The 26,053-nt window shown below is 41.9% G+C and overlaps 1 protein-coding gene across 3 annotated transcripts in view; it reads left to right on the forward strand.

Moving 5' to 3' along the window:
- The first annotated feature begins 270 nt into the window (after positions 1–270).
- ATG7 (autophagy related 7) overlaps positions 271–26,053 on the forward strand; it is a 159,434-nt gene continuing 133,651 nt past the window's right edge. For 2 of the 3 annotated variants that reach the window (XM_083726760.1, XM_083726759.1), the window contains exons 1-15: positions 271–775; positions 2,567–2,621; positions 4,148–4,265; positions 5,747–5,824; positions 6,469–6,585; positions 7,309–7,458; positions 8,487–8,575; positions 9,278–9,399; positions 11,579–11,669; positions 16,118–16,262; positions 17,458–17,616; positions 20,117–20,311; positions 22,055–22,258; positions 22,537–22,652; positions 22,792–22,867. In XM_083726760.1, the coding sequence (XP_083582886.1) occupies positions 598–775; positions 2,567–2,621; positions 4,148–4,265; positions 5,747–5,824; positions 6,469–6,585; positions 7,309–7,458; positions 8,487–8,575; positions 9,278–9,399; positions 11,579–11,669; positions 16,118–16,262; positions 17,458–17,616; positions 20,117–20,311; positions 22,055–22,258; positions 22,537–22,652; positions 22,792–22,867 (1,893 nt within the window). In that variant the 5' untranslated portion in view covers positions 271–597. Of the gene's footprint in view, positions 776–2,566; positions 2,622–4,147; positions 4,266–5,746; positions 5,825–6,468; positions 6,586–7,308; positions 7,632–7,699; positions 8,576–9,277; positions 9,400–11,578; positions 11,670–16,117; positions 16,263–17,457; positions 17,617–20,116; positions 20,312–22,054; positions 22,259–22,536; positions 22,653–22,791; positions 22,868–26,053 lie in introns of all 3 variants that reach the window. The other variant, XM_083726761.1, reaches the window with a different exon arrangement.

The following is a 26,053-nucleotide window of genomic DNA, read 5'->3' on the forward strand; positions in this document are numbered from 1 at the left end:
GACTGTCCCAAGGGGGACCTGCCAGCCACTCACCCACCACCCACACCCTTAAAACTATATCGACACTTCCAGTCCCTCGCGGAATTTCCGCAGCAACCCACTCATATAACTAGAAACTTGGAACTGTACTTGTATACGCGTGAGCGTTGTAATTTTGGGAAGCTCCTCTTCCCTCTCTATATCAGCCGCCCTCAAGCGGCGGCTTCCCAACGGAACCGGAAGTGGGGGAAGGAGCGTGACTAGCCTTCGGTTGCCCTATCTCTATGTTGTTCTGCGCCGGCGGCCGCCCCGCGTTCATAGAGATAAAGAAAGCTCCCTCACGGCCTTTCCGCTTCAAAGGTTCTATAAACTTCCGTGGCCCTGCGCGCATGTCACGAGGCGGGACGAAGATGGCGGCGCTCTGCGGCGACGACGGCAGCTTCCGGTGTCCGGCGATCCGTTGAATGGGCTAAGCGAGGAAGTTAGTTCCGGAGGAAGGCTGCTCCCGCGAGTGAGAAGTTAGCCCTGTTTCTCGGCTTGCGCAGCTCTCGAACCCTGTGCTGTTCACTCTTGCGCGGTGAGTTCCAGAGACGTCGCTGAAGCAGCAGCAGCAGCAGAATGACGAGCGAGGGTAACGAAACGCGGAACCCGGCGGAAGGTGGACCCCCCAAACTGCAGTTTGTCCCCTTCAGCAGCGCCTTGGATGCTGGCTTTTGGCATGAGCTGACCCAGAAGAAGCTCAATGAGTACAAGCTCGACGAGACCCCCAAGGCGATCAGAGGCTATTACTATAATGGCAAGTACACCGTGGGCCGTTTCTCTTCTCCGGGGGTGGGCGGGAGGGATTGTGGACCCCAGTAATAGTGGTTCATGCTGCTGGATCACGCCCTGCGCAGGTTAAAGGCAGATTCTCACGATGCCGAGGACGTGTATGCTGGCAAAACGAAGCAGTTATAGCATTGCTTCACTACGCGAAGTGTAACCTGCTCCTCCTGCGCATGTTTACTCGACGGTAAGCGCCGCTCTCGAATTCCGCGGCGTAGGATATTGTAGCCAACCCCACACATTTCATTCGCAGTAAGACCCACTGAACTGAGCGGCAGTTAACTTTTGAGCCAAACGTGCATAGGATCTCGGGGTTTTTAGTTGATGCGGGTGCTTTGTGGCCCCCCGGCAGAGGCTTCAACTTCAATGTCCATGTCACTGAAAAAGATGTACTCATTTATATTTGCATACCGTTTAATTATCAAGACTTCTGAGCAGTTTATATAAAGCAGTATAAAATATACATCAAAATACTGATAAGATCAAATGTTAAAAACAAGCTCCCCTATATTTCCCCCAAAATACTGTGGTATCTTGGTTTAAGAACAGCCCTGTTTACGAACTATTCGGTTTATGAACTCCGCAGCACCGGAAGTAGTGTCCCGGTTTGCGAACTTTACCTCGGACTAAGAATGGAAGCTGAACAGTGGAAGGGCACTGGCGGCAGGAAGCCTCATTAGGGAAAGCGCACCTCGGTTTAAGAACGGTTTTGGTTTAGGAACGGACTTCAGGAACGGATTAAGTTCGTAAACCGAGGTACCACTGTATAAGTAAAACTGGCCGTTTGAAAATATACAAAATAAAATGGTGTGTTGAAATGCATGCAATAATTAACAAAGCTTTTAGACGGCACCAGAAGCAATAAACGTGTTTGACTAATATCAATGGGCAGGGAGTTCCAGACTGTAGCGGTTGCCACACTGAAAGATCTCTTCCTTGGAAACATGGAGCAAACATGACGTGGCCCTTGTAAAACTGTCTGTTCTGCAGATTGAAGCAGTCTGTTGGGCATATAGGGAGAGTAAAGCGATCCTTCAAATAAACTGACCCTAAACACTTGAGAACTTATCCTAGATAGCAGTGCCATGTCCCTGCACTGCAACAACACAGTCAAGTCTGTGGAAGTCTTTTTGAACTCAAACTTAAGCCCCTTATGTTTTATCTAAGCTTAGGAGCCTAGGTGGCTCTGGATGACAGGAGTCTGTGGGTACTGATAGACAAATTTATTTCTGTTTCTCCTATCTGGAACAGGGAAATAGGAAGTAGTTCATAGTTATTCTTTGTTAACTCCTTTCCTCTTTCTTGAACAGCTGGTGTTTCACTCTTACTCCATTAATATGTGTGAAGGAGCCCACTGACTGCGTACCACTGCCTCTTCAAATTGAACAGGGAAAAATTACAACCCCAAATTATTTAGGCTATCTACTTTACCTTATAGTGGTTGGTTGGTTGGTTGGTTGGTGGGTGGGTGGAGGAGGGGGGGAAGGAAGCAGAAATACATTCTTTTCAATCACATTGTCCTTCATACAATACTTCTTCTGTAAAATGGGGAACCAGTTATGAAACCACCATATGAGGAAAGAATATCTTGTGAGGAAAGCACATATATACTCAGTCATTAAGCAATCTTATGAGGGAGTATATTAAGATTGTTCCTTGTCTAGCACACAATGTTGCTTCCCTTATGGGAAAAATGTACCATCAAACATATACCCATAGATACAGCCATTCTAAAAAACTTTTTTTTTGTTTGTTCTTCTAGGAGATCCTGCTGGTATGCCAGCTCGTTTAACTCTGGAATTTAGTGCTTTTGATATGTAAGTAACTTAAATGGTTTCTATGTTATCTTTATTTCTCTACTTTATTTCTCCACTTGCAAGCAGCCACTATGGCTTGACATATGCTTTCATATGTAGCAATATCTGTGCTGTACTTTTTAGATTTTTTCCATTCTGGATCCTCACAATGCTGACATTGCATTAGAGCTATTCCATTTCTCCCACACCATCCTACTTTGCCTCCTAGTACCCAAAAAATCAAGACTTCTTTTTTTTAAAAAAAAAAAAAAAGAACCAGAATGGCCCTGCAAAACGCTTATGTGAGAATGCTTTTTTGCACACCATTCCTCATTTACTGGTTTTAATGACACTTAGGTGTTGTCCTTTTCACTTTTACTACACCCCATCCTATCATTTGGTAGCATGGTGGGAAAATGTTTCTCAGCACTGGAATTCTGAATGAAATTTTAATATATAAACATAAAACAAAGGACTGTCAGTAGCTTTTCACATGCACATGAAGGTAGAATGAATTTGTGGAGAGGAGAGGAAGTGTGACATGACAAGTGTTCCATAAAACTGGGGTCCCTGAATTAAATAAATGCATGGTTCCTGCTAGATACAAGCTGTGCATCCAAGTGATGGGGGACTTCAGTGATCAGGCAGGGATATAAAGGAACAGGTGTCCTTGAGGTATCGTGGACCCAAATTGTTAAGGGCCCTGTAAACTCAAGCAAGATCCTTGAACATTGTCAGAGGAGCAGGGGAAGTCACTTCATATGGTCAGTAGGAAAACAGAAATGTTTGATGAGCAATACTATGTAATGAGTGTGGCATTCTAGAGATAAAATGATCTATGGTTTTTGTGACTTCCAATAGATTAGCATGAACTTTGAATGCATGCCTTTTAACAAGTCAGAGGTGGTTTTTAAAGCTCCATCCCAGCTGTAAAAAGAGGACCTGCGTCTCTACTTTTGAAAAATGATCCATGGTCCTATTCCTCTTTTCGACATAGTTTGACAAACCAGGTGGAGATTCTGCAAAACTGAAGAACAGTGGCCATAGGCAGAACTGTTTGCATTCTGTTTCTGGTTTGAAATGTGCCTCACTCAGTTTCTGGTTCTTCTCCCATAGCTATATTTTTATGAGACATCTAATCCAACTCCTTTTCCTTTTCCCTCTGCAGCTGAGATCCATGCAAATAAATGTTAGATGAATTTAAAATTGTTATGGTTTGGATATGCAATGTATATTGATTGGGGTGGGGAACCTGTGGTCCTCCAGATATTGTGGGACACACAGTTGCCATCAGCTTCTGCCAGTATGGCCAGTGATCAGGGATGATGGGAGTTGTAGTTCAACAGTATCTGAGTGGTCCATGGGTTTTCCACCACCCACCCCTACGTAGCAGCCTTGCAAAACTGAATAAAATATCCAGTTTTTCATAGTTTATTTCCAGATCTTGGGGGGGGGGGGAATGTGCAGAGTACCAATAGCTCTGGTTTGTGTTAACACTATAACAAATACTGGAATATAGTTGGAAGAGTTTTTGTCTTTTTCCTTAGGAATGCCCCAACACCAGCACATTGCTGCCCTGCTATTGGAACATTGTATAACACCAATACTTTGGAAGCGTTCAAATCCTGTGATAAGAAGCTTCTTCTTGAGCAAGCCGCAAATAAGGCAAGATAAAAGTGTTACTATTGGAAGCCGCTTTTAAAAACAGCATTGAAACTGTGGCAATGGTGAAAAGGACCTATGAAGTTGTGATCCTGTTTTGGGAAGCAATTTACAATGTGATCCTGTACATGCTTATTTTGAAGAGAGCTCCGCTGAGTTCCAGAATACTTACTCTCAAATTGAGTGTGTGCAGGATTTCATTATTTGTTTCTCAGGCTCACTTCAGGAATGAGATTAAGCAACTTCAGTGCCATATATTGCCAGAAAATTGTATGTCGTGTGGTATTGGCTTTGGTGACCTGTTTTGAGGTTATCCGCAGGTGGCGCTGTGGGTTAAAGCCTCAGCGCCTAGGACTTGCCGATCGAAAGGTCGGCGGTTTGAATCCCTGCGGCGGAGTGCGCTCCCGCTGCTCGGTCCCAGCGCCTGCCAACCTAGCAGTTCGAAAGCACCTCCGGGTGCAAGTAGATAAATAGGGACCGCTTACCAGCGGGAAGGTAAATGGCGTTTCCGTGTGCGGCTCTGGCTCGCCAGAGCAGCGATGTCACGCTGGCCACGTGACCCGGAAGTGTCTCCGGACAGCGCTGGCCCCTGGCCTCTTGAGTGAGATGGGCGCACAACCCCAGAGTCTGTCAAGACTGGCCCGTACGGGCAGGGGTACCTTTACCTTTTGAGGTTATCCAGGGAGTAGGAAAATAAAGGCTAAGATGACAAATCTCAACACAGATTGCTTTTTTGAGTTTATTTCCTCAGATATTATACCACTGGGAAGCAAATACGTTAACCAATATACCCACTATTTCAAGGAACTCATTTTATTTAAGCATTTAGTGCCTTCCCACTTTCATTGGGCTCAATCAAGGATAGTGGCCTAATTGATGCAAATGTTATGCCTGTACTGTACACAGAAGCTGGTTTAATTCTGAAGTTTTTTTCTGAAATAACTTTATCATTTGTAGCTTTGTGAGAATGCTGAGAATTCTAATGGCAATATTAGAATGAAACCTTGACAATGCTGTTAAATTTGCAGTGTAGGAATTCCCTTCATGTATTTGGCCTTGTAAAGAATGTATATTACTGTTACACGGTTTTTGAAATACCTTTTATATTTCTAGCATATGCTGTTGGGAGAGATCAGGGGTCTCTCTAGGCCTTTGTATTTGAAATAAATTTCAGATACAGCATGAAAGTGAAAGCTCTCCAATGGAAAAAATTCAGATACTCAAAGAAGAAAAGAGAGCAGTCCACAGAATTACATGTGTTCTCCACATCTGAAATGAATTCTTCTTTCCCTGTTCAGCATTATGTCTGATTATCGTTCACCTGCATGCTCAGACTAAGCTAACATTAGTCCATTTATTTAAGTAAGTCTATTCTGACTTGGTGGCATAAAACATATAAGAACAGTATATATTAATATTGTTGCAATGATGAGACAAATTCTAATACCTTTATTGATTATTTTCTTCTTCTTTTCTACTGTTAGATATGGGATGCAATAACATCAGGGACTGCTGTTGAGAATCCTGTCTTACTGAACAGATTTATCCTATTAACATTTGCTGTGAGTAAATGGTGTTTTTTATTTTTAAAAAAAATTCTAGATGATTCACAGCTAAAAACAAAGCATTTCCCTAATAGTCAACGAAGACTAGCTGATGGGTCATGAATCTAATGCGCCCAGGCTGAAATGTCAGGTTTACACTGCAATCTCCTGTGATTCCGGGAAAGGAATCTTCTGTGTCTGGAAATATCCCTTGCTATCTCTGACATACAGAAAAATGAGAGCAAGTGGTACTTTCTAATTTATTAAGGACCTAGTTTTGTACTGTATAAGAAAATGTTGTGCGTCACTGTAAAAGCGATGCCACAGTGAATATGATGGCTCCTAATTTTGATTTTACAGAATTGGGTTCCTTGAATACTATTCCTAATTGGCATTTTGTAGCCTATGATGGCCTAAAGGTTTTATATGCTTCCCCTCTGCTATTCTCTCTGTGCATGTCAGTGAAGTGTAGTTTATGGCAGTACCCAGTTGTCTGACATTGCATGGGTACATTGGGAATGCTGCATTATGCAATCGCTAAATGGCCAATTTGAATAGTAATCATTGGATCAAACAACTCTTTCCAAGCTATTACATTTTGCAGTTATTTCATTATTGTAGTTTTAAAATGCTCTAATGTGTTTATACAATTTCCTCCTTAGGATTTGAAGAGATATCGTTTCTATTACTGGTTTTGTTACCCTGCACTTTGTCTCCCAGAAGGTATCCCTTTGATTCAGCAGCCTGTGTGCCTAGGTGCAAAGTTCTCAGCTACTCAGGTATTTTTTAAAAAACAACAACACTACTAACCTAAAACTTTTAGGACTTTATCGTTGTCAGAATGGTTTATTCATTGTAGCACTAAGTGGGGTATGCGTGCGTGGAACAAAGTCTGTTCATTCAATGGGATTTACCCCCATTCTCCTCCCATGTACCTCCTAAACCTGTTTTGGGTTTCCCTCCAATCCTCCAGAACTGCTTTAGAGGCAGGGAAGGGGCATGCAGAGGGAAGGAGGGAAGTCCCACTGCGTGATCGAACCTTGTTCCCTGCACGCAATGGCTTAGTAGAATCCCACTCTTTACTTCTTTATTTTTGGAACTCCATTCCTGTATATGGTACTTAAAATGGGTTTCCTAAGGCCACATTCCTTTGCCCCAGGTGATAACCCTCACCAACAATGCCTCATGTCCTTCAGTCCTACTATTGGGCTGTAACGTATCCTTAAACTGAAAATACCTCTTGTTTTCCTGGATGGGAAGTGGAGAGGGGGATGTCTTCTGCCTTGTGTGTGGTTGCGATGTGTAGAACAGGTGACAATTTTGTTCCTGAGTGCCTTTGTCATTGCTGTTGAGCACATAGGTGGCCTTGATACACTAGTGACCTGCGTGTGATGAAATGGGTTGGTGGCTAGACATCAGGCGGTGTGAATCTCAGTCTGAACTAAGTAGCATTTAAGAAACAACACTGAATTGAGTAAGCCTGTGTTCTGTCTTTGTTTTAGATTGAAGCTCTCCAGAATGCATATGATGAACTTTGTCAGAAAGAAGGCCTTACAGCTCTGCCTTTTTTTCTAATCAAGTACCACGATGATTCTGTTCTTGTCTCCTTGCTCAGAAACTGGGACGACTTCTTTTCTGATCACAAGGAGAAGGTAAAACCCATCCTGAACACAAGATTCTCTATTGCAATTCTCATTTACACCTTTGACTCCATTTACTGGCTTCGCAGGACATGAAAATAATTCCTAGATCCATAAGCTTTTTCTTGATGAGGGTGAGAGAGGAGAGCAGGTTAGTTGGATATCTGAAAGAGGATTTTACGTAGGTTACTTGGATATCTGAAAGAGGATTTTACGTAGGTTAGTTGGATATCTGAAAGAGGATTTTACATAGGATAGTTTGGTGTCAGACTTTTCTAAGTGCTGGAGGTCACTTACTGTACCTTGCTGTGCTCAGATACTTTATGGCTTTTCTTCAGACTAGCTCTGATGCCATAAGTCAGGCATGGCCAAACTCGGCCCTCCAGATGTTTTGTGACTACAACTCCCATCATGCCTAGCTACCAGGACCAGTGGTCAGAGATGATGGGCATTGTAGTCCCCAAACATCTGGAGGGCCAAGTTTGGCCATGCCTGCCATAAGTGAACCAGCTTCTGGGGTAAAATGGCTCAGAACAACTGAATGTTGCAAGATAAGAGAAGAGGCTGGATTTTGCTCCTTTCTCTCTTGCACGCTAGGAAGTAGACCTCACTCCCTGCTTTTTAAATAAAAGGGAAGGCATGTTTAATAACACAGATGCCTCTAGTTGTTAGCCAACTCCGTTAATTTAGCCTTTTGACTGGGGCAGCTACTCAGGCACCTGCTGCTGGGTAGGGGTTTCACCACACATCAGGTATCTTCCCTCTCCTGCCAGCAGATCTGCTTTCTTTATCCAAGATGCTACATGTAGAGCATGTGCGTTCCTTAATGGTACTTGTCTCGCAAGCTGATGAATGTTAAAATGTAAATGGAAAACCGATGTGCTGCAAGGTTACAATTGTATATGTTCAGCTCTGTGTCTCTTGCATATTTACAGTTGTACTGTGGTCAAATAAAATTAGCATACAGTACATATCAGTAGTATTCAGTAAGTGCTAATCCTCTTGTATTAGCTGTTAATGGTATCTTTTTTTCTTTGCAGGTGACAATTGGTGTTTACGATCCCTGTAATTTTGCCCAGTATCCTGGTTGGCCACTGAGAAACATCTTGGTCCTGGCAGCACACAGATGGTATTTATTACGATTCCTTAAATGTGGCTTTCCCCATGGCTACAAACCTAAACCCATTTACCTTGAAGCAAGTCCCATAGCTCCCCTTGCCTCCTTAATTTCCAGAAGGTTATCCAGCCTTCTGGATTGGATTTAGTGAGGGGGGCAGGGAATCACCAAAACCTGCATTCCTACTCTAGTATGCTGATGGAATCCTTTCATCAGAAGATGAACTGCACTTCATAGTACCCTTGGTTATGGTTGGGATTGGTAGCATTCTCTGGAAAGATCACCAAAACATGGTATTAATTTATGAGCTTTGGGATTTTCTACAGTATTGTCAGGGCAAGAGTCTCCTTCAAATTTCAGTTTTGTGTGATAACCCTGAACTGACCTTTGGCTGAGCCAAAAATTTACAAATGAAGATTGCAGTTCTTAGGAGCCTTCCCATTGGTTCCGTCTATTAAAACAGCGGTGATTCTTCTGCTATGTGGTTTAGCAGAGCACATTGCTCTCGCAGATTGCTTCTGGTGCACTTGTTCATCTTGCTGTTCCTTATTACAGTGAATCGGCTTGTCTCTCGAGAATGTATATGGCCTGTTGGACTGTATCCAAATCAAATCCTGTTGGGAAATTTTCTTGGCATCACATTCAGATAACTACCTGTTGTTAATCCTGGCTTTCTGGCTCTGCTGCTGTTACAGAGTTCTTTATTTCTGACAGGGGCAGCCACCTTCATTCTGTTCAAGTGCTCTGCTTCCGAGACAGGACCATGCAGGGAGCAAGAGACATTTCACACAGCACCCTTTTTGAAATAAAGCTTCCACAAGTGACACAGAATTCAGGTAATCCATTTTGGACTGGTAAGACTCTGTGTCTAGTGTAATGTGGTCAATATTCCTCCTTAGAATATTTTTTTTCTCTCTCTCTCCATATTGCTGTGATGATGAAAACAGTGTGGTACTTGTCCCTGACTTTGTATGTTAAAAGCTTCTATCAGTAAAGGCCTCTTCAGTAAAAAGTCCTTGGAAGGCGCCCATCCTCTCTAAATCATATGCCAGTTTTGAAAGCGTTTCCTGTACTTGCAAACCATTTATGCCTCTGTTGTTTCCATTATGGTGTACTCATCAACATAGCTTTTCACAAAAAGCTGTTCAAGAGGAAGGTGAAGGTAGCCTTGTTTCTATGGCATTAATTGCCAGAGATCATGCTAGAGGCAACCAGCTAATAGGATTCTTAATTTGTTTTGGACCGTTCATTTGACTTCATAGTTGCCTTCTTTCTTGTGCTTTATTGTCTGAAAAAGGCACACTTGCCATTCATCCACAACCTTCTGAACCCATCACTTCGTTAAGAGTCCTTTTTATTTGCTTCGGGAACATCAGCAAGTCCTGTTCTCCAACAGGCCAGGCCAGTTCCAAGGATAATTCAGGTTCTTAGTTCTTTAAGCCAGGCAAACCCTCCTGTTGGGCAGCGTCAGGCAGCCGATACTGGGAGTAGGCAACAGTGGTGCAGTGCTGAAGAACAAAGATGTGTGGGTGCCATGGCCTGCCCTGCATCCTCTAAGCTGACCTGCTGCCTTTAGGTATGGTGGAGCAGGCTGACACATCAGTGCTGAAGTAAGATTCAGGACCACAGTGCCTCAATGACCGCCTCTCCCCATATGAACCAACCTGGGCCCTACGATCATCATCTGAGGCCCTTCTTTGTGTACCCCCTTTTCTACAGTGGCTCCCAACTTGCGGAATGCTGTCCCCAAGAAGGCTCACCTAGCGCCTTCATTATTACATTTCTTAGGCACCAGGCGAAAACATTCCTCTTCTCCCAGGCCTTTGGATAAATAAGAAATTTATGCCCTTTTTAAACTCTGGGTTTTTGTTTGTTACCACATTGCGTATTTTTGTGTTTTTGTATTGTAATCCTCAGATGAAGGGTGGTATAGAAATTTAATAAATAATATAAACAGACAAAAAAAACAGTTCATTTGCCCTTTTTGTTTGGAAAGGCGGGGTAGGGGGAAAACCCCCATCTTGTCTGCCTCAGGTAGAAAAATGTATTAGGCAAACTTTTCCCAATGTAGACTGAGTTTCAATCTTCTCCCATATGATTCTGCCCAGTCTCTGATCATCTGGGGCCATTTTGTGTTCCCTGCAGTCTTCAGAGGTGTATTTAGTTAGTGGCAACAGGCAAGAGTTCCTTTTCTCTCTTATGTCATTCTGTTTTCATTTGAATGCTTTTCTGTTTTAGTGACCATTGGATTTCTCTGCTAGTTACGCTTTTTTCAGTTGGCTCTCGGTTTTAATAACTGTGAGCTGCTTTGGCCTTTTCTAGTTGTCTGGAGTAACTGGGTTGTACATTTTATTTCTAATATACACCGTATGTTTAGATGTTCATCTCCACAGTTTGGGATTAAATGTGATTTGGGGCCACTCGAGGAGTTTAGTAGCTCAGTGAGGGTTTGAATGTAGGTCAGATCCATCATTCCTATGATTTGCATTACTTGATTCCCATTTAAGAACCTCAAGAAACTGAGCTTTTAAAGTAAGGCAGTGCTAAAAAAAGAAAGAAATAGCTGCCACTAACAACAATGCCAGTCAATTGCTGCATTATGAAACTGATTACAGAGCTTAATCTGCACTCATGTGTTGGCTTCAGAATGTAAAGTATGCTAGAATTTATTTTATAGATTGCTACTCTATAAAGTTCTCAGCTGCACAATAAAATATTCTGTCATCCAAAGACTCACTTTTATGGCAAGTTCTAGTGAAATCTGGATTTTTGTAATCAGGATTGACTGGCAGTACTTTTCAATATATTCTAGAACAGCCAATATCTTTTTTCTTTTTTGCAATGTTGTCACTAGACTGATATGGGACACCTTTGAAATTACAGTAGTAACTTCATATAACTGTAGTTCTCCACTACTCAAACTTATAACAATTTGCCACTTACGATGAGTGGGATTTTGCTGTCTCAAACAACGTTTCTATTCTTCAACACAGTTATTTTTCTCTGGTGAGGCAGGTTGTCCAAAAGCCGTTGGATGGGAGAAAAACCAAAAAGGAGGTATGGGCCCAAGAATGGTCAATCTGAGCGAGTGCATGGACCCGAAAAGGTACATACCATTACAAGGCTTCACACTCTGAAATGCAACTTTGCAAGATAAGAAATACAAGTTGGGAATGCCACTTAAGTACCTGAGGAAGCCAGCTCTTAGCATTATGGACTCATTCACTATTTATTCACTGTCTACAGAATTGTTTTTATTTTTTCCTAAAGAATCTCTTGGCCGTTAGGTCACTCTGTGTACTTACTTATCAATACCCATTTATTTGACAGTTTGAGGACTCTCGGTTCTTGATTATCTTGTAGATTGCAGTCTTCCTAACTACGGAAGCCTCTGGATGTGAAAAAGGAGTACAGTGGTACCTCTGGTTACGTACTTAATTTGTTCCGGAGGTTCGTTCTTAACCTGAACTGTTCTTAACCTGAAGCACCACTTTAGCTAATGGGGCCTCCCGCTGCTGCTGCGCCTCTACTGTGCAATTTCTGTTCTCATCCTGAAGCAAAGTTCTTAACCCGAGGTACTATTTCTGGGTTAGCGGAGTCTGTAACATAAAGCATATGTAACCTGAAGTGTATGTAACCCGAGGTACCACTGTACAGTAGAACCTCTACTCACGTCCATGATCTGTTTCGAAGGCCTGTCCTTGTGGCGAAATGGGTCAATAGTGGAAGTGTCGTTGTGTGCAGGTGCATTCGGCGGCAGCCCGCTTCTGCACATGTGCAGACGGTGGCGGCCGCTTCTGTGCGTGTGCAAACGGCAGAAGCTGCTTGTGCGCGAATCGCAGCAAACCCGGCGTTTACTTCCGGGTTTGCCGCAGACACAACTTGGAACGGGCCTAAGTAGAGCAGGATGTAAGTAGGACGTACCTACGGGACCGCCTCTCCCAGTATGCCCCACGGGGAGCCTCAAGGTCCATAAATAGCAACACCCTAGTGGTCCCGGGCCCTAAGGAAGTTAGATTGGCTTCAACCAGAGCCAGGGCCTTTTCAACACTGGCTCCGGCCTGGTGGAACCCTCTGTCTCATGAAACCAGGGCCCTGCAAGATCTGATTTCTTTCCGCAGGGCCTGTAAGACAGAGTTGTTCCGCCTGGCCTTTGGCTTGGAGCCAATTTGATTCCCTCCCCCTCTTTCTTTTTTCTTTTTCCTTTCTCCTCCTGTGATGAGGCTGCATTTTAATATTTTAATGTTTCAATATTTTTATTGTTGTATTTTAATCTTGTTTTTAAGTTGTATTCATTCAACTTGTTTTTATTATTGCTTGTTAGCCGCCCTGAGCCCGGCCTTGGCTGGGGAGGGCGGGGTATAAATAAATTTTTTTATTATTACTGTATATTAGCAAGGGAGCTATGTGCAACAGCTGCACTGGTGGCTTTCAAATGCCAATGAATCCATTCCACAATTGTTTTTTGAGGCCTACCTGTTACAGAGGATTCTGGGTACATTCAACTCACATTGGGCACTGGCGAGGCATATTTTTACTTAATCAGTGTCTTCCAGGAGCTGAAAGGGCACCTTAGAGCACACACAGCACAATCCTTGGGCCACATCCTGCCCGCAAGCACACGATGGACGAGCTCTGTTTCAGCGAGGCTTGTTTCCCATTACTGATTGAAGGATGCCAGGTTGAGCTGAGTTCCCATAACAACATCTATTACATTCTGCTGATTAAGTTTTATGAGTCTTGTGCAAAGAACCATGTAGGAAATGCAATCTGGCTTTAGGAACAGTAAATCTCTCATCATTTGTTACCTTCCTCCCTTGTATTTGGGGCTCTGAGGCATCAATTGCAGCTTCCCTTGAGAGTCAGATTGGAAATTTAACCCAGAGCCAGAAGACCACAGTTAACTACTTGTTTATTACATTGACTTAAAGGAACATAATTTGCATAACATAACAGACGCCAAGCTGCAGGTCATGAAAAGGTTGGTCGTTTTACAGCATTTAAATTTTGAAATTGTTTCCTGCTAGTAAAGAGAAACTCCCATCAGCCTCCGGAAACTGTGCACAGAGAGAATTCTAGAAATGCCAAAAGATGAAAGGCTTTCCCCTCATGGTTCATTGTTTCTGATCTTTCAGCAATTTTACCTATACATTTTTGAGTTTTTCTTCCTCCCTTCCTAGATGGCGAGATTTAAAGCCTTCTTTTTAAATTAAAGTTGTGGGTTCTTGGGAGACTTGAGGTTTTGTAGACTAGAAACGTCTCATAAGGACTTGTATGTTATAACAAGCAGGAAATCTGCAGCTGAAAAATGGTCTTTTCTGTTTCCCTGCTACATTTTCACCCTAATTGTGAGGAGAGCTTAAACATAGCCATTTGGGGCTTCTCTTCCAATTATTCTGATACTTTCATAAATGTTGATGCCAAATTCTGCTTTCAAATTTAGATGAAAAGCTAAATTAAGTTTTAAATAAATACAGTGGTGCCCCGCAAGATGAACGCCTCGCAAGACGAAAAACCCGCTAGACGAAAGGGTTTTCCGTTTTGGAGGCGCTTCGCAAAACGAATTTCCCTATGGGCTTGCTTCGCAAGAAGAAGTCTTTGTCCCCCCTGCCTGCCTTCCCGGGGGCTTTTAAATCGCCTCGGGACAGCGGAGAATTCCTCCGCTGTCCCAGGGCGATTTTAAAATGCTCCCGGACGGCTTTTGAAGGCAGGCGGGGGGGGAGCAAAGACTTTTGCCCCCCGCCCGCCTTCAGAAGAGGTCCTGGACCTCTTCTGAAGGCGGGCGGGGGGCAAAAGTCTTTGTCCCCCCTGCCTGCCTTCCCGGGGGCTTTTAAATCGCCCCGGGACAGCGGAGAATCGCCCCGGGGCAGCGCTGCCGCCCGCCAGCATTTTAAAATCGCCCCGGGAGCATTTTAGTCTCCGCTGTCCCGGGAAGGCAGGCGGGGGGGAAGCAAAGACTTTCGCCCCCCGCCGGCCTTCAGAAGAGGTCGGGGGACAGACTGTCCCCGGACCTGGTCTGAAGGCGGTTTCCATAGGAACGCATTGATTGATTTTTAATGCATTCCTATGGGAAACCGTGCTTCGCAAGACGAAAAGACATGAAATCTGAAAAAATGGGCTGCAGAAGTTTGCTGGAGTATGTAGCAAAATATTTTTCCAGACAGCTGAAGAATTCAAGTTAGCTGGGTAGTAGTTTTATTTCAAGTTTCGTTTTACAAAATTGTTTATCAATATTTTAGATTAGCATTCTTTTCTCTAGATTGTGTCAGATAGTGTTACAACAGGGTTATATTTGGATATTGCATGGATACATTTTATATTTTGATTTAATATTGGAATAATTTACGATCCTTCCAGTACAGTGGTACCTCGGGTTACATATACTTCAGGTTACATATGCTTCAGGTTACAGAGTCCGCTAACCCAGAAATAGTGCTTCAGGTTAAGAACTTTGCTTCAGGATGAGAACAGAAATTGTGCTCTGGCGGTGCGGCGGCAGCAGGTGGCCCCATTAGCTAAAGTGGTGCTTCAGGTTAAGAACTGTTTCAAGTTTAAGTACAGACCTCCGGAACGAATTAAGTACTTAACCCGAGGTACCACTGCACTTACTCTGTCAATAGTATGTTCGTGAGGAAAATATTCCAGCCACTGGCTCAAATAATATTAATTAATTTTATAATAATTAAAAATTCTAATTTGACCTTAATTTTTAATTAATTCCTGCAGAAGAGCTTAAACAATTTTACAATAACTATTTTTTAATAAGAAGAATAGACGAAAAAATTGGGGGGGGGACACAATTTAAATTCTGACAGGGTTTTAATGAATAGCAAATAGTGCTATATAAATGCAATTGCTGTCTGAGGATTAAATATATTTTTTTAAATAATTTGAGTTCTGTTTATTTGCTGTTTAGGAGTAAGATTCAACATAGAGTCACTTGTGCAGCAATGTCCCTTAAACCATTTTGGGGGGTTGGTTCTGAATGGGGAGAAGAAAATCAGAAGTTCCGTTGTTTAAACCAACTTCCAGTTGAATTTAAATTCCATGAACAGGCAGACATTGTTCAGTGTCTATAAATTCTTCACTATCTGATTTCCCATTGTAAATGAGCACATCATATCTAGGAACACAAACAGGAGATATTTTGTTCTTGTTCCTGTATTACTGGGATGGGAATAATTCTGACAGGTTCTTCTAAGTGACAGAGCAGTACAAGAGTGATCTCTTTGGCTGACGATGTTATAGTTTGATGTGATGCTGCCTCTGTTACATGTATAAAAAGCTGATAAGGCTTTAACCAAGACAGCTAAATTTATTGCAGAACCTAAGTGTTAGGTTTTCTTTTTTGTCCTATAGCTTTTAGACTGTGGTCATATTAGTTGTCTTAATACTGGGTATTTGGAGATGGGGACAAGAAGAAAATGTAATGCACTATTGTAAGCTCTAATTAAAATACAGAGGAGATGAAGGACATCAGTGGTGTACTGATGTTCCAACCGAAGGGGGCGAGCATAAACATTCTTTAACTTCCTGTTCTATTTTATTTTATAGGTTAGCTGAATCATCGGTGGATCTTAATCTTAAATTGATGTGTTGGCGGTTAGTGCCTACTCTTGACCTGGAGAAAGTTGTGTCTGTGAAGTGTCTTCTCCTAGGAGCTGGTACGCTGGGTTGTAGTGTAGCCAGAACTTTGATGGCAAGTACTGAAGCTACTCCACATATTCAAACAATGTCCCATTATTTTGTATCAGTATCTATGAAGCAAAATAGGTGTCCAATAAGAGTCCTTCTTTCCTCCTCCTGTTCATGGGATTCTCTCTTTGACAGCCCCTACCCTGGAGGCTCAAAAGTGTGCTCACACAAGAGCCAGTGTGGTGTAGTGGTTAAGAGCAGTAGTCTCGTAATCTGGGGAACCGGGTTCGCGTCTCCGCTCCTCCACATGCAGCTGCTGGGTGACCTTGGGCCAGTCACACTTCTCTGAAGTCTCTCAGCCCCACTCACCTCACAGAGTGTTTGGGAAAGGAGGGAGGAAGGGAAAGGAGATTGTTAGCCGCTTTGAGATTCCTTCGGCTAGTGATAAAGCGGGATATCAAATCCAAACTCCTCTTCTTGTTAACATGCAGGAAGCAGGCTGGGCCATCGTATCCTTCGCAATGAGATGTACAAAATTTGCCAAACTATACCTTAACAAATGAACACTATCTAATTAAGGTGCATATAACCCTTCTTCAGGGGTTTGGAAGGGAAATGGTTTCTATCAATTGGCTGCATCATTATTATTTTTAGTGGCGTAGTGCAGCTTGTGAAATAATTAACCTGAGTCCTGAGTAAAAGCCTGGGATTAACAGAAATAAAACATAAACTGTGATTAGTGCATATATTCCATTCTGCTCTTCTATTTTACTTTTGCTATTAGTTGAAATAGCATAATTGTTCTCAAAGTGTGAGATGGATTTCTCTGTGGAGTTACCGAATATGGAATGAGCACACTACTGACCACACTTAGTGTGTGTCTGGAGGATGGCAACACAAGAACGGGCTTTTTCTGTGGTGGCTCCCTGTTTGTGGAACGCTCTCCCCAGGGAGGCTTGCCTGGGGCCTTCATTACATATCTTTAGGCACAAGGCAAAAACGTTTATAACTAGGCCTTTGGCCAATTAACATTCTATGGCCTTTTAAATGTGTTTGTGGGAAAAGGGTTATTGGTTTGTTTTTGTATATCATGTATTATGTGTTCTCATTTTGTAATTTTTTTGTTGTGAATCACCCTGTGTCTTTGGATAAAGGGCGGTATACAAATTTAACAAATAAAAAGTAAAAAAAATAATAGATTAGTGGTAATTCTTGCCTTACTCAAAGAACTATTTCATTGCTTGTGGTTTTCTACTCAGGGATGGGGAGTCAGGAAGATCACATTTGTGGACAACGCAAAGATTTCTTATTCCAACCCTGTGCGGCAACCACTCTATGAATTTGAAGACTGCCTCGGGGGTGGGAAGTCCAAAGCACTTGCAGCAGCAGACAGGCTCCAAAAAATATTCCCAGGAGTGGTGAGTAAAATGCATTGAGACGTGATTTAATGATCAAAACACTTTATTAGTTTCAATAACGGCCTAGGATTTCTTCTCATGCCCATTCTTCAAAAGTGAACTAACCCACAAGGAAATAATTCTGATGTTATGGTGACTGACTAGCTTTGACAGCTAGTCATTTACACGGAAAAAAGAACTGAAATTAAACCTGCTTGAAGCAATCAAAATAAAAACGAGGCACAAAGGAAGAGTTTAGGAAAAGTAAACTGAGCACTATTTAGCTGTGCTTAGTTCTTCATCAGAATGAAGTGACAGAGGAAAAGTGTCATTTAGCACAGAGTGTTATTCACACAGCCATAAAAATAATCTCTACCACCATACCATTTATAGCAAATACAGGGTATATCTGCCTTATTAGAGACCCTTACTTGGAATGCACGCAATTGCAGACTGATAATTTTAATTATATTTGCTTGAGAGTAGACCTACCAGCTTATTATTTCAGACAGCAATTGCAGGAAAAAAATATTACATGTTGGCGGAATCCAGTTGATCTTTCTAGTACAACTGCTGCAACGAAGGCATCTGCTAATTGCTTCTTCAAGCGCACGCACCCCCCCCAAAAAAAAGATAAGTTGGGGACTCAGGAACTGTCTAGGACAGATTTTGGGGTACAGGGCTGCAGCTGAGAGGGGAATTGGCAAGAATAGCATGCCTCCCCGTTAACTGGTGTCTCTCCTTGGACCAAAAGCCTTTTAAACCAATCATCAGCTTTCCTCAGAGAAAACCTGGTACTGGAGTGTTCAACCAGGATGCCTTGCAGCATGAAGTAGAAAATTCAGCACCTTCCTAAATTATATTTATTTGTATATTTACATTTCTAACTCGCCCTTTATCGGAACATTATATTAGGATGAGGTCCAACCACATAAGCAGTAGGCAGCCATGGAAAGATGGAAGAAAACTAACCCCACAGGTGTTGTCTGAAAGACTGTGCTGTGTATTTTGGGTTGTATTCAGTACTGCGTGCACTAAGTTCTGCCCTTCCTCTGCTCTCCCTGTCTGCTGCCAAAATCTACTCTCAAGGATTCCCAATCCTTTGGAGTAGATTTTGGGGGTGCACACGGGGCTGGAGAGGAGAGGGAAGCTCCATTATGCAAGTGGAAACTGGTTGCACAAGCTGAACTGTTGGACACAAGGCTTTATGTAAACATTTCTGCCCCATCAGTTCACTCCTCTGGGCAGCAAGAACAATAAAATGAATAATAAAACCAGTCATAATTAGGCTCTGTCTGCACTAGACATATGGAAACTGTTTCGATTTAACAGTTTCATTATTGATTTTTATTGCAGTTGGAGCTTTTTAATTAGTCTCACAACTGTCTCAGTTATACAAAATATTTCTCCATTCGTAATTATTGACAGCTTTTACTAAACGGAACTAAATTTCTCAGCCTTGTGAATCCTCCAACTAACTCCCTGTGCATAGGTTTTGTTGTGTAATCAACAGCCTTCATATTTGGGCTCTGATTTTGGGATCTGACTGCTCCATTTTTGAGGGACTACATATTGTAACTTCCCTAAATCTCCTAATCATGGTTGGAGTATTAGGAGTATGCTGTGGGCTTAGGTGTTCCCCTTTCATGCTCTGAATTCTGATAATGGCCTTTGACTGGCCTTGACTGTCCAGGGGCCCTTTACCTTCTTTTTAAAACCTTACTCAAACATCTCAGCCACACTAAACGCCCCCCCACCCCCCACTTGTGTGGGCAACAATCCTTAGTAGATCCACTTTGCTCATCTTTCAGAATCACCGTGTTGGATACAACCACCTGTGGTTTTTTAAAGTTACTATTTCACGCGACTGAAAGATTCTCTACGATTTGAAATAATATGTTTTTCTTATGCCATCTGCTGGTCAATAAGCTCAACTACACAACAAATCTGAGCTTTGTATTAACAATACAGTATCTTATATGCAGTCTTAGGTCCCCCTGTGTTTTTAACTGTGTTATTTTAAAATTAAACCCATTTGCCTGTTTGTACACACAAATAACAAGGTTATTTTTGAAATACTATTTTCTTTTAACTAGCAAATCAGAGTGTGCTTCGTGTACTGAAATACTGTTTTGACATGTGCCACATGTAATTCACTGAACCTGAGTATGAATGCTGCTGGTGTACCTCCCAGCCCATTCATTGCTCAGCAGCTGCCCTGGCCAAGCTGACAGAGGAGCTCTTGGAGGTGGTTTTGGAGAATTTCTTCACCATGGTGCTATGGTGGCCTCAAGTGTGCTGTGACAGCAGGGCTGGTCTCTGCCCCCAGATGAAATAATCCATGTTATGATGATTAAAATGGTTCTGTCCTCCTCAGTATTGCAATTTTGCTGGTGCCTGCTGGCTTAATTACATGAAATAACCAAACATATTAACAAGTGGGTTTACCTAATTATGGTTAAAAGTTGTATTCTGTGTGAGAATATGTGTGTTACTCTTTTCTTTCTGCTTCATTTTTTAGAATGCTGAAGGTTTTAATATGAGTATCCCAATGCCAGGTCACCCAGTAAATTTTTCTGACGTCACCTTGGAGCAGGCCCGCAAGGATGTAACACAACTGGAGGAGCTCATTGATGCCCATGATGTCATCTTTTTGTTAATGGACACCAGGGAAAGCCGGTGGCTTCCTGCTGTTATTGCAGCCAGCAAGAGAAAGGTATCCTACTTCATTAGTATCCCAGAGGCCATGATGTAAGTAGCTCCTTGTAGTCTGTGATGGCCATTCAAAAGCATTTGCAGTTGCTGCTTTAACACAAATCAAACCCTTCAACTGCAAACATTTCCCAGTGACTTAATGCTCGTAGCTATCTTCTGCTTGGAATCTCCCTCAGACTGAAACAGCTTAGTTGTTAGTGTTAGTGTAACATGCTCAGTTCCATTTGCGCATTATTATAATCACATTTCTGGCTGGCCTTTATGGCAAGACCCTGTGTATATACCTTAATATTTTGAAAGAGAGTGGTATCCAGGAATATATCTCTGCATACTTGCCTGGCAAAGGATAATGTGCATTGTATTGTATTAAAATATATAGCTTAGTGTTTTGATCTGGTCTTCTGCTGCTTCTGGTTTTTTTCTCTTTTAATTTTGTTTTCATAACTTTAATTTGGCTTGAAAAAATTGAATAAATATTAATAATTTCTTAAGGTATTTATGTACTTTTGCTTATAACCTAAGGGTAACTCTAGTCTGTTGAACACTAAGAATGCTGGCAACTGTATTTGATCTGTCAGGTTGTGGCTATTAGTTTCTGTCTTCAGCAGTTTTTACCACTTACTTAGAAAAGAAAAGAAGCTTACATGTGTTTGTGGGAATAGCTACTGAAGACCTGTAGAATTATCTGCTTGTTTTTTCAGTCTGTAGAAGTACTAGAGATGGAAATCATCAAGCTGAAATAAAAATAGTTTACAGGCTATGTATATGATAATTTTGAAGTGAAACCTGTGTAGTGTCAGATGAAATGATGTAATGAAATTATCAGAGTATATAACTACTGTACTTTTTGTTCTTGTTCTAAGCTTTGTTGAAACAGCAAGATATGGGCAAGATCCCAAAGTAGATAACAGGATGGGTCTCTAAACCTCTCTCTCTCTCTCTCTTTTGCCTTGGGTTTGTGAACTCATCTTAAGTCAAGATATAGAAGCGAGGTTGGAAAACAGGGATCTAGCCATGGACTTGTATCCAACTATCCCACAACAGTTGCAACCAGTGATGCCAGTCAATGGAATGGGGAGAGAAGCAAGCCATTTTGGGTGCTTTCCCCTGTCTCCCTGCAGTAGTTGCTTTCCTCCCATCTAATCTAGCACGTCCCCCAGCCCTCTGTAGTATATTTCAGGCAGGCATGAAGGTTGCAGGGAGGGAAGGAGAGTTGCTGAGAATGACTTCGCTCCCTTTTCTACTTACGGAAGCCTTCAGTCAGCTGAACGATACCATTGGACACAACTCATAGTTTCCAATCTGGGTTTGTACATAGTTTTTTGTTTGGATTTACACAGAATAACTATGGCTTCCAGCAAGCCAGGGAGGGAGGAAAGGAATCGCAGTGCAGGAAGGTGATGAGGGAATATGTGCATCCAAGGCTCCTTCATGTAGCACAGGGGCTACCAATGTGTTCTCCAGATGTTGTTGGCCTCCAGCTCCCATCATCCCCAATCACTGGACATCCTGGCTGTGGCGGATAAGAGTTAGAGTCAAAAGCATCTGGATGCCACGTTGGCTACCCATGAAGTAGTAGCATTATCAATAACTTATTTCATCTATCAGTAACTTATTTTGTAAACAACATTTACAATATATTGCCATATTTCTGTAATTTTTACCCCACAATAAATAGGTTTTCACTTGTTCACCTGCATTTTATTTGATTACCTCTTTCTATGCTTTTCATTGTTTTGTACAGCTGGTAATCAATGCTGCCCTGGGATTTGACACCTTTGTTGTGATGAGACATGGACTGAAGAAGCCAAAGCATCAAGAGGTGGGCGATTCTCCCTGCAATAATCCTTCAGCTTCAGCCGATCTTCTGGGATCATCGCTCTTTTCAAATATCCCTGGTTACAAACTTGGTTGCTACTTCTGCAATGACGTTGTGGCACCGGGAGATGTAAGTATAATTGATGTGAATTGCAACTTATTGTGTTATTGTATTTTATAGTTCTTGATTTTTAATACAATCTGTCTCTGCAGCCTTTCAGTGTGTTTTTATTATTATCATTAAGAATATCACTTTAAAATCATTATATATATATATTTTCCCCTGAGAGCACAGTGGTCCATTTGTTAGCATTCATTTTAAAAAATAGCCTTTAAAACGTTTTGCGCAATTATGCAGATAAAAAGAACTTGAAAGTATAACATTGTGAGAGCTGCCTTCCTTTGTAGTCCACCAGGGATCGGACATTAGATCAGCAGTGCACAGTCAGTCGACCAGGATTAGCCATGATAGCAGGAGCCCTTGCTGTGGAATTAATGGTATCCATTTTGCAGCACCCAGAAGGGTAAGTCATAATTGTGTGGGTGGAGTCCTGTGTTCACAAATCATTAATAAAATTAATTAATCAAAATAATAATTCTAGATGGTTAATAAATGGAATTAATTAACTGAATACATCTCCTTCCCCCCACTTTTTTTGTTAGTGGCTATGCCATTGCCAGCAGTAGTGATGACAGAATGAATGAACCTCCCACCTCTCTTGGGCTTGTGCCACATCAGGTTAGTAAACCCAAAATAAACGCCGTTGGCTTGCTATGTCCTGATATAGAAATGTGTCAAATAGACCCACTTGGCATATAACACTGAACCCATGGCTAAGCATGAGTATGCGACCATGACAATACTCATAGTAAAAATTCTGGTTTCTTTGCACCTCCTTTGAACTGGCTTCTGTGCCACCTGGAGCTAGGCCATGAGTTGCCTTGCCAGTGCGAATCCAGGTTGGGATGTGGTATGTCTCCCCTGGGGGATGTGGGTGGTGCTGTGGGTTAAACCACAGAGCCTAGGACTTGCTAATCAGAAGGTTGGCGGTTTGAATCCCCGCAACGGGGTGAGCTCCCGTTGCTCTGTCCCAGCTCCTGCCAACCTAGTAGTTTGAAAGCACATCAAAGTACAAGTAGATAAATAGGTACTGCTCTGGCGGGAAGGTAAACGGCGTTTCTGTGCGCTGCTCTGGTTCGTCAGAAGCGGCTTAGTCATGCTGACCACATGACCCGGAAGCTGTACGCCGGCTCCCTCGGCCAATAAAGCAAGATGAGCGCCACAACCCCAGAGTCGGTCACAACTGGACTTAATGGTCAGGGGTCCCTTTACCTTTACCTTTTTATGTCTCCCAAGGAAGTAGTGAAAGGAGAGGGGATGTGGTCTGTGGAGGGTTCTGAGGGCTAGGGCTGCCCTTGAGCCTGAGGTTCACCCCACCCCCTTACAAAAGATTGTATCCAGCTAAATTATTGCACAAGGAGAATAAATGTTGCCTCTGCAATATAACGTCTTCCTCCTCCTTTGCCTTATTTTAGCCCCCTCAGCTGTCCCTAAATCTGCTTCAGAGGGTTGGAAGACACGCCCCACAAAGCAGATTTGAAGAGCGTTGAGGTGGAGGGTTAAGTTCTGCTGCAATTTCAGGAGACGTTCTGGGCTTGCAATGGTTTAGTTGGATGTAACCCAATATTGTTAACTAGTTAAATCCACTTGCTATGACATCCAGCGACCTGTTTATGCAAGAGCTTTCCTTTTTAATTATTGGTAATTGAACTGATTATTATACTAAGACTAGTTTTTGGGGTTTTTAAAAGTGCAATTACTATTGGGTTTTTTAAGTCACCAGTGGATGCTGCCTCTTAAGTGACCCCGACAATTCTCCTGTTACTTGTTAGTGCTGTTAACGTTTTCAAAACTACCCTTTTGCTCTTTTCAGCAAGGAAATAGATTGAGATAAGACTAGCTTGTAAAAGCTAAGTTGTACAAAGTGCTAAGAAATCATCAGGGTTTGTTTGTGTGTGTGTGCTTTCAAGAGTAGATTGTACAATGATGCATAGTTGCACTGCAACATGTTATCCTTTATGGTCAGTTTTTTCTTTTCCCCTCATTGTTTTCACAAATGCTTTCCTGCTGGCTAAGAAGATGTAATACTATCCCACTTCTGTTTGCTGATACCGTATCCATTTAGAATTAGGAGGGAGAGCTTTCTTTGGGCCAGAGCTCTCTCTTCTTATGCTTATCTGAATCGGCAAATTTAGGTGGTGGACCAGAAGCTAATTAATTTGATCTTTTCCTCTCATAGTAGTATTTTTCTTCTTGTCCTTTAAGGTCTTCTTGCTGTGAAGCAGTCATCTTCTCTGAATGTTTCACAAACTGGACACAAATGCACATAACTATATCACAAAAATTATTAGTAAAATTATTTCCTTTTTAGCAGAGAATTTCTTAAGGGTTGTAACTCTGAACCGTCTGTGGCAGAGATTTTATTTTATTATTTGTTTGTTTGTTTCATTTGTTTATATTCTTTATTCATTTATTTCATTTATATCCCACTTTTTCCTCCAAAGAGCTCAAGATGGCATACATGGTTCTCCACCTTCCCCCTTCATTTAATGCCCAGTACAACCCTGTGGTGTAGGTTAGGTGGAGAAGCACTGAGCAGCCCAGAGTCACCCAGCTTCAAAGCTTCATGCCTGAACAAGGATTTGAACCCTTATCCTCCAGGTTGTTGTCCCACACTCTAACCATGACATCGCAATGGCCTGGATGGGTTTTAATTTAGTATTTAATTTTTCTTTTTCTTACTACATGCCCTCTTCAACATCTTAATATCAGCTCAGTTTGTTCTTTGCCCACAGTTTTTGCTTCAGAATAAAATGCCCACTGTTGTTTTGATATTTTTTTTTTTTTAAGATTACAAAGCAAAGTAGATAATAGTCTATTTAAAGAACCAGTTCAATAATTTTGTTTCCTTTAAAGACACTTCAAAATTAAAAGGGGTCATCCCTCTTGCACTGGTCATATTGGTGCAGGGTAAGATGTAGGTAACATAAACAGTAGCAATATATCAAATACTGTGATTGAAGTAAGAAGGCATATGTCAAATTCATATAGGCTGATTTTCTGAATATATACTTTAACGCAGTCATGTTCAGTCTGTTACTATTTATATAAGTATTTATATTTATATAAGCATATTCTTAAAATAAGCTGGTTTATATAATAGTAGAAGAATCTGAGCAAGGATACCATAATTTAAACAACAATGGACATGTAACTAGTGAGTTTGGGAAGGTACTACGGTTTGCATCATGCAGTTAAAAGATTCAAAGATCGTTACCCCCCCCCCCCAAAAAAAAGACATTTAGAATTGAAGTGTTTGATCCTTTACTCATAGGATTGGAAAAGATTTACAAGGATTTGATAGATCTGTGGATGCTGTATTCACAATCAGAGTAGCAATTGAACTACTGTAAACAAATACCTGTAAGAACTGGTCCCGTGCTCCATTCTGGATTAATGATTCTGCTCAATCGTGGTTTGGTTTTTTTAAAGAAAATGAAACCATGCTTTTAAGAACACACAGATGTCAGCCACAGAACTCTTGCTTCAGTGCGATTACTGTTTTAGCCACTGAGGAAGAAAGAGATAAAACTAAGAAAGGTGATCCCTTTTATTGGTCTACAGGATCACATTACCTTCTTTGTTTCTCCTGAAGGGCTTATTAAAGCTGGCTGGCTGACTGGAAATTTCAGGTGCACACAAAACTTCTGTAATACACAGAATTGGTTAGTATCAAGCAGCAGGAAACAGAAGTGTGTGCACCTTTTTCCATTTCAGAATGGCTGCAGAGCAAGAACCTGAACAATACATTCAGTAGCAACAGTCGTCATGCTTTCTTCTTTTCTCTCAATTGTTGCTTGCTGC

The sequence above is a fragment of the Podarcis gaigeae genome (assembly GCF_964106915.1).
Source record: "Podarcis gaigeae genome assembly, chromosome: 2".
Taxonomy (NCBI): Eukaryota; Metazoa; Chordata; class Lepidosauria; order Squamata; family Lacertidae; genus Podarcis; species Podarcis gaigeae.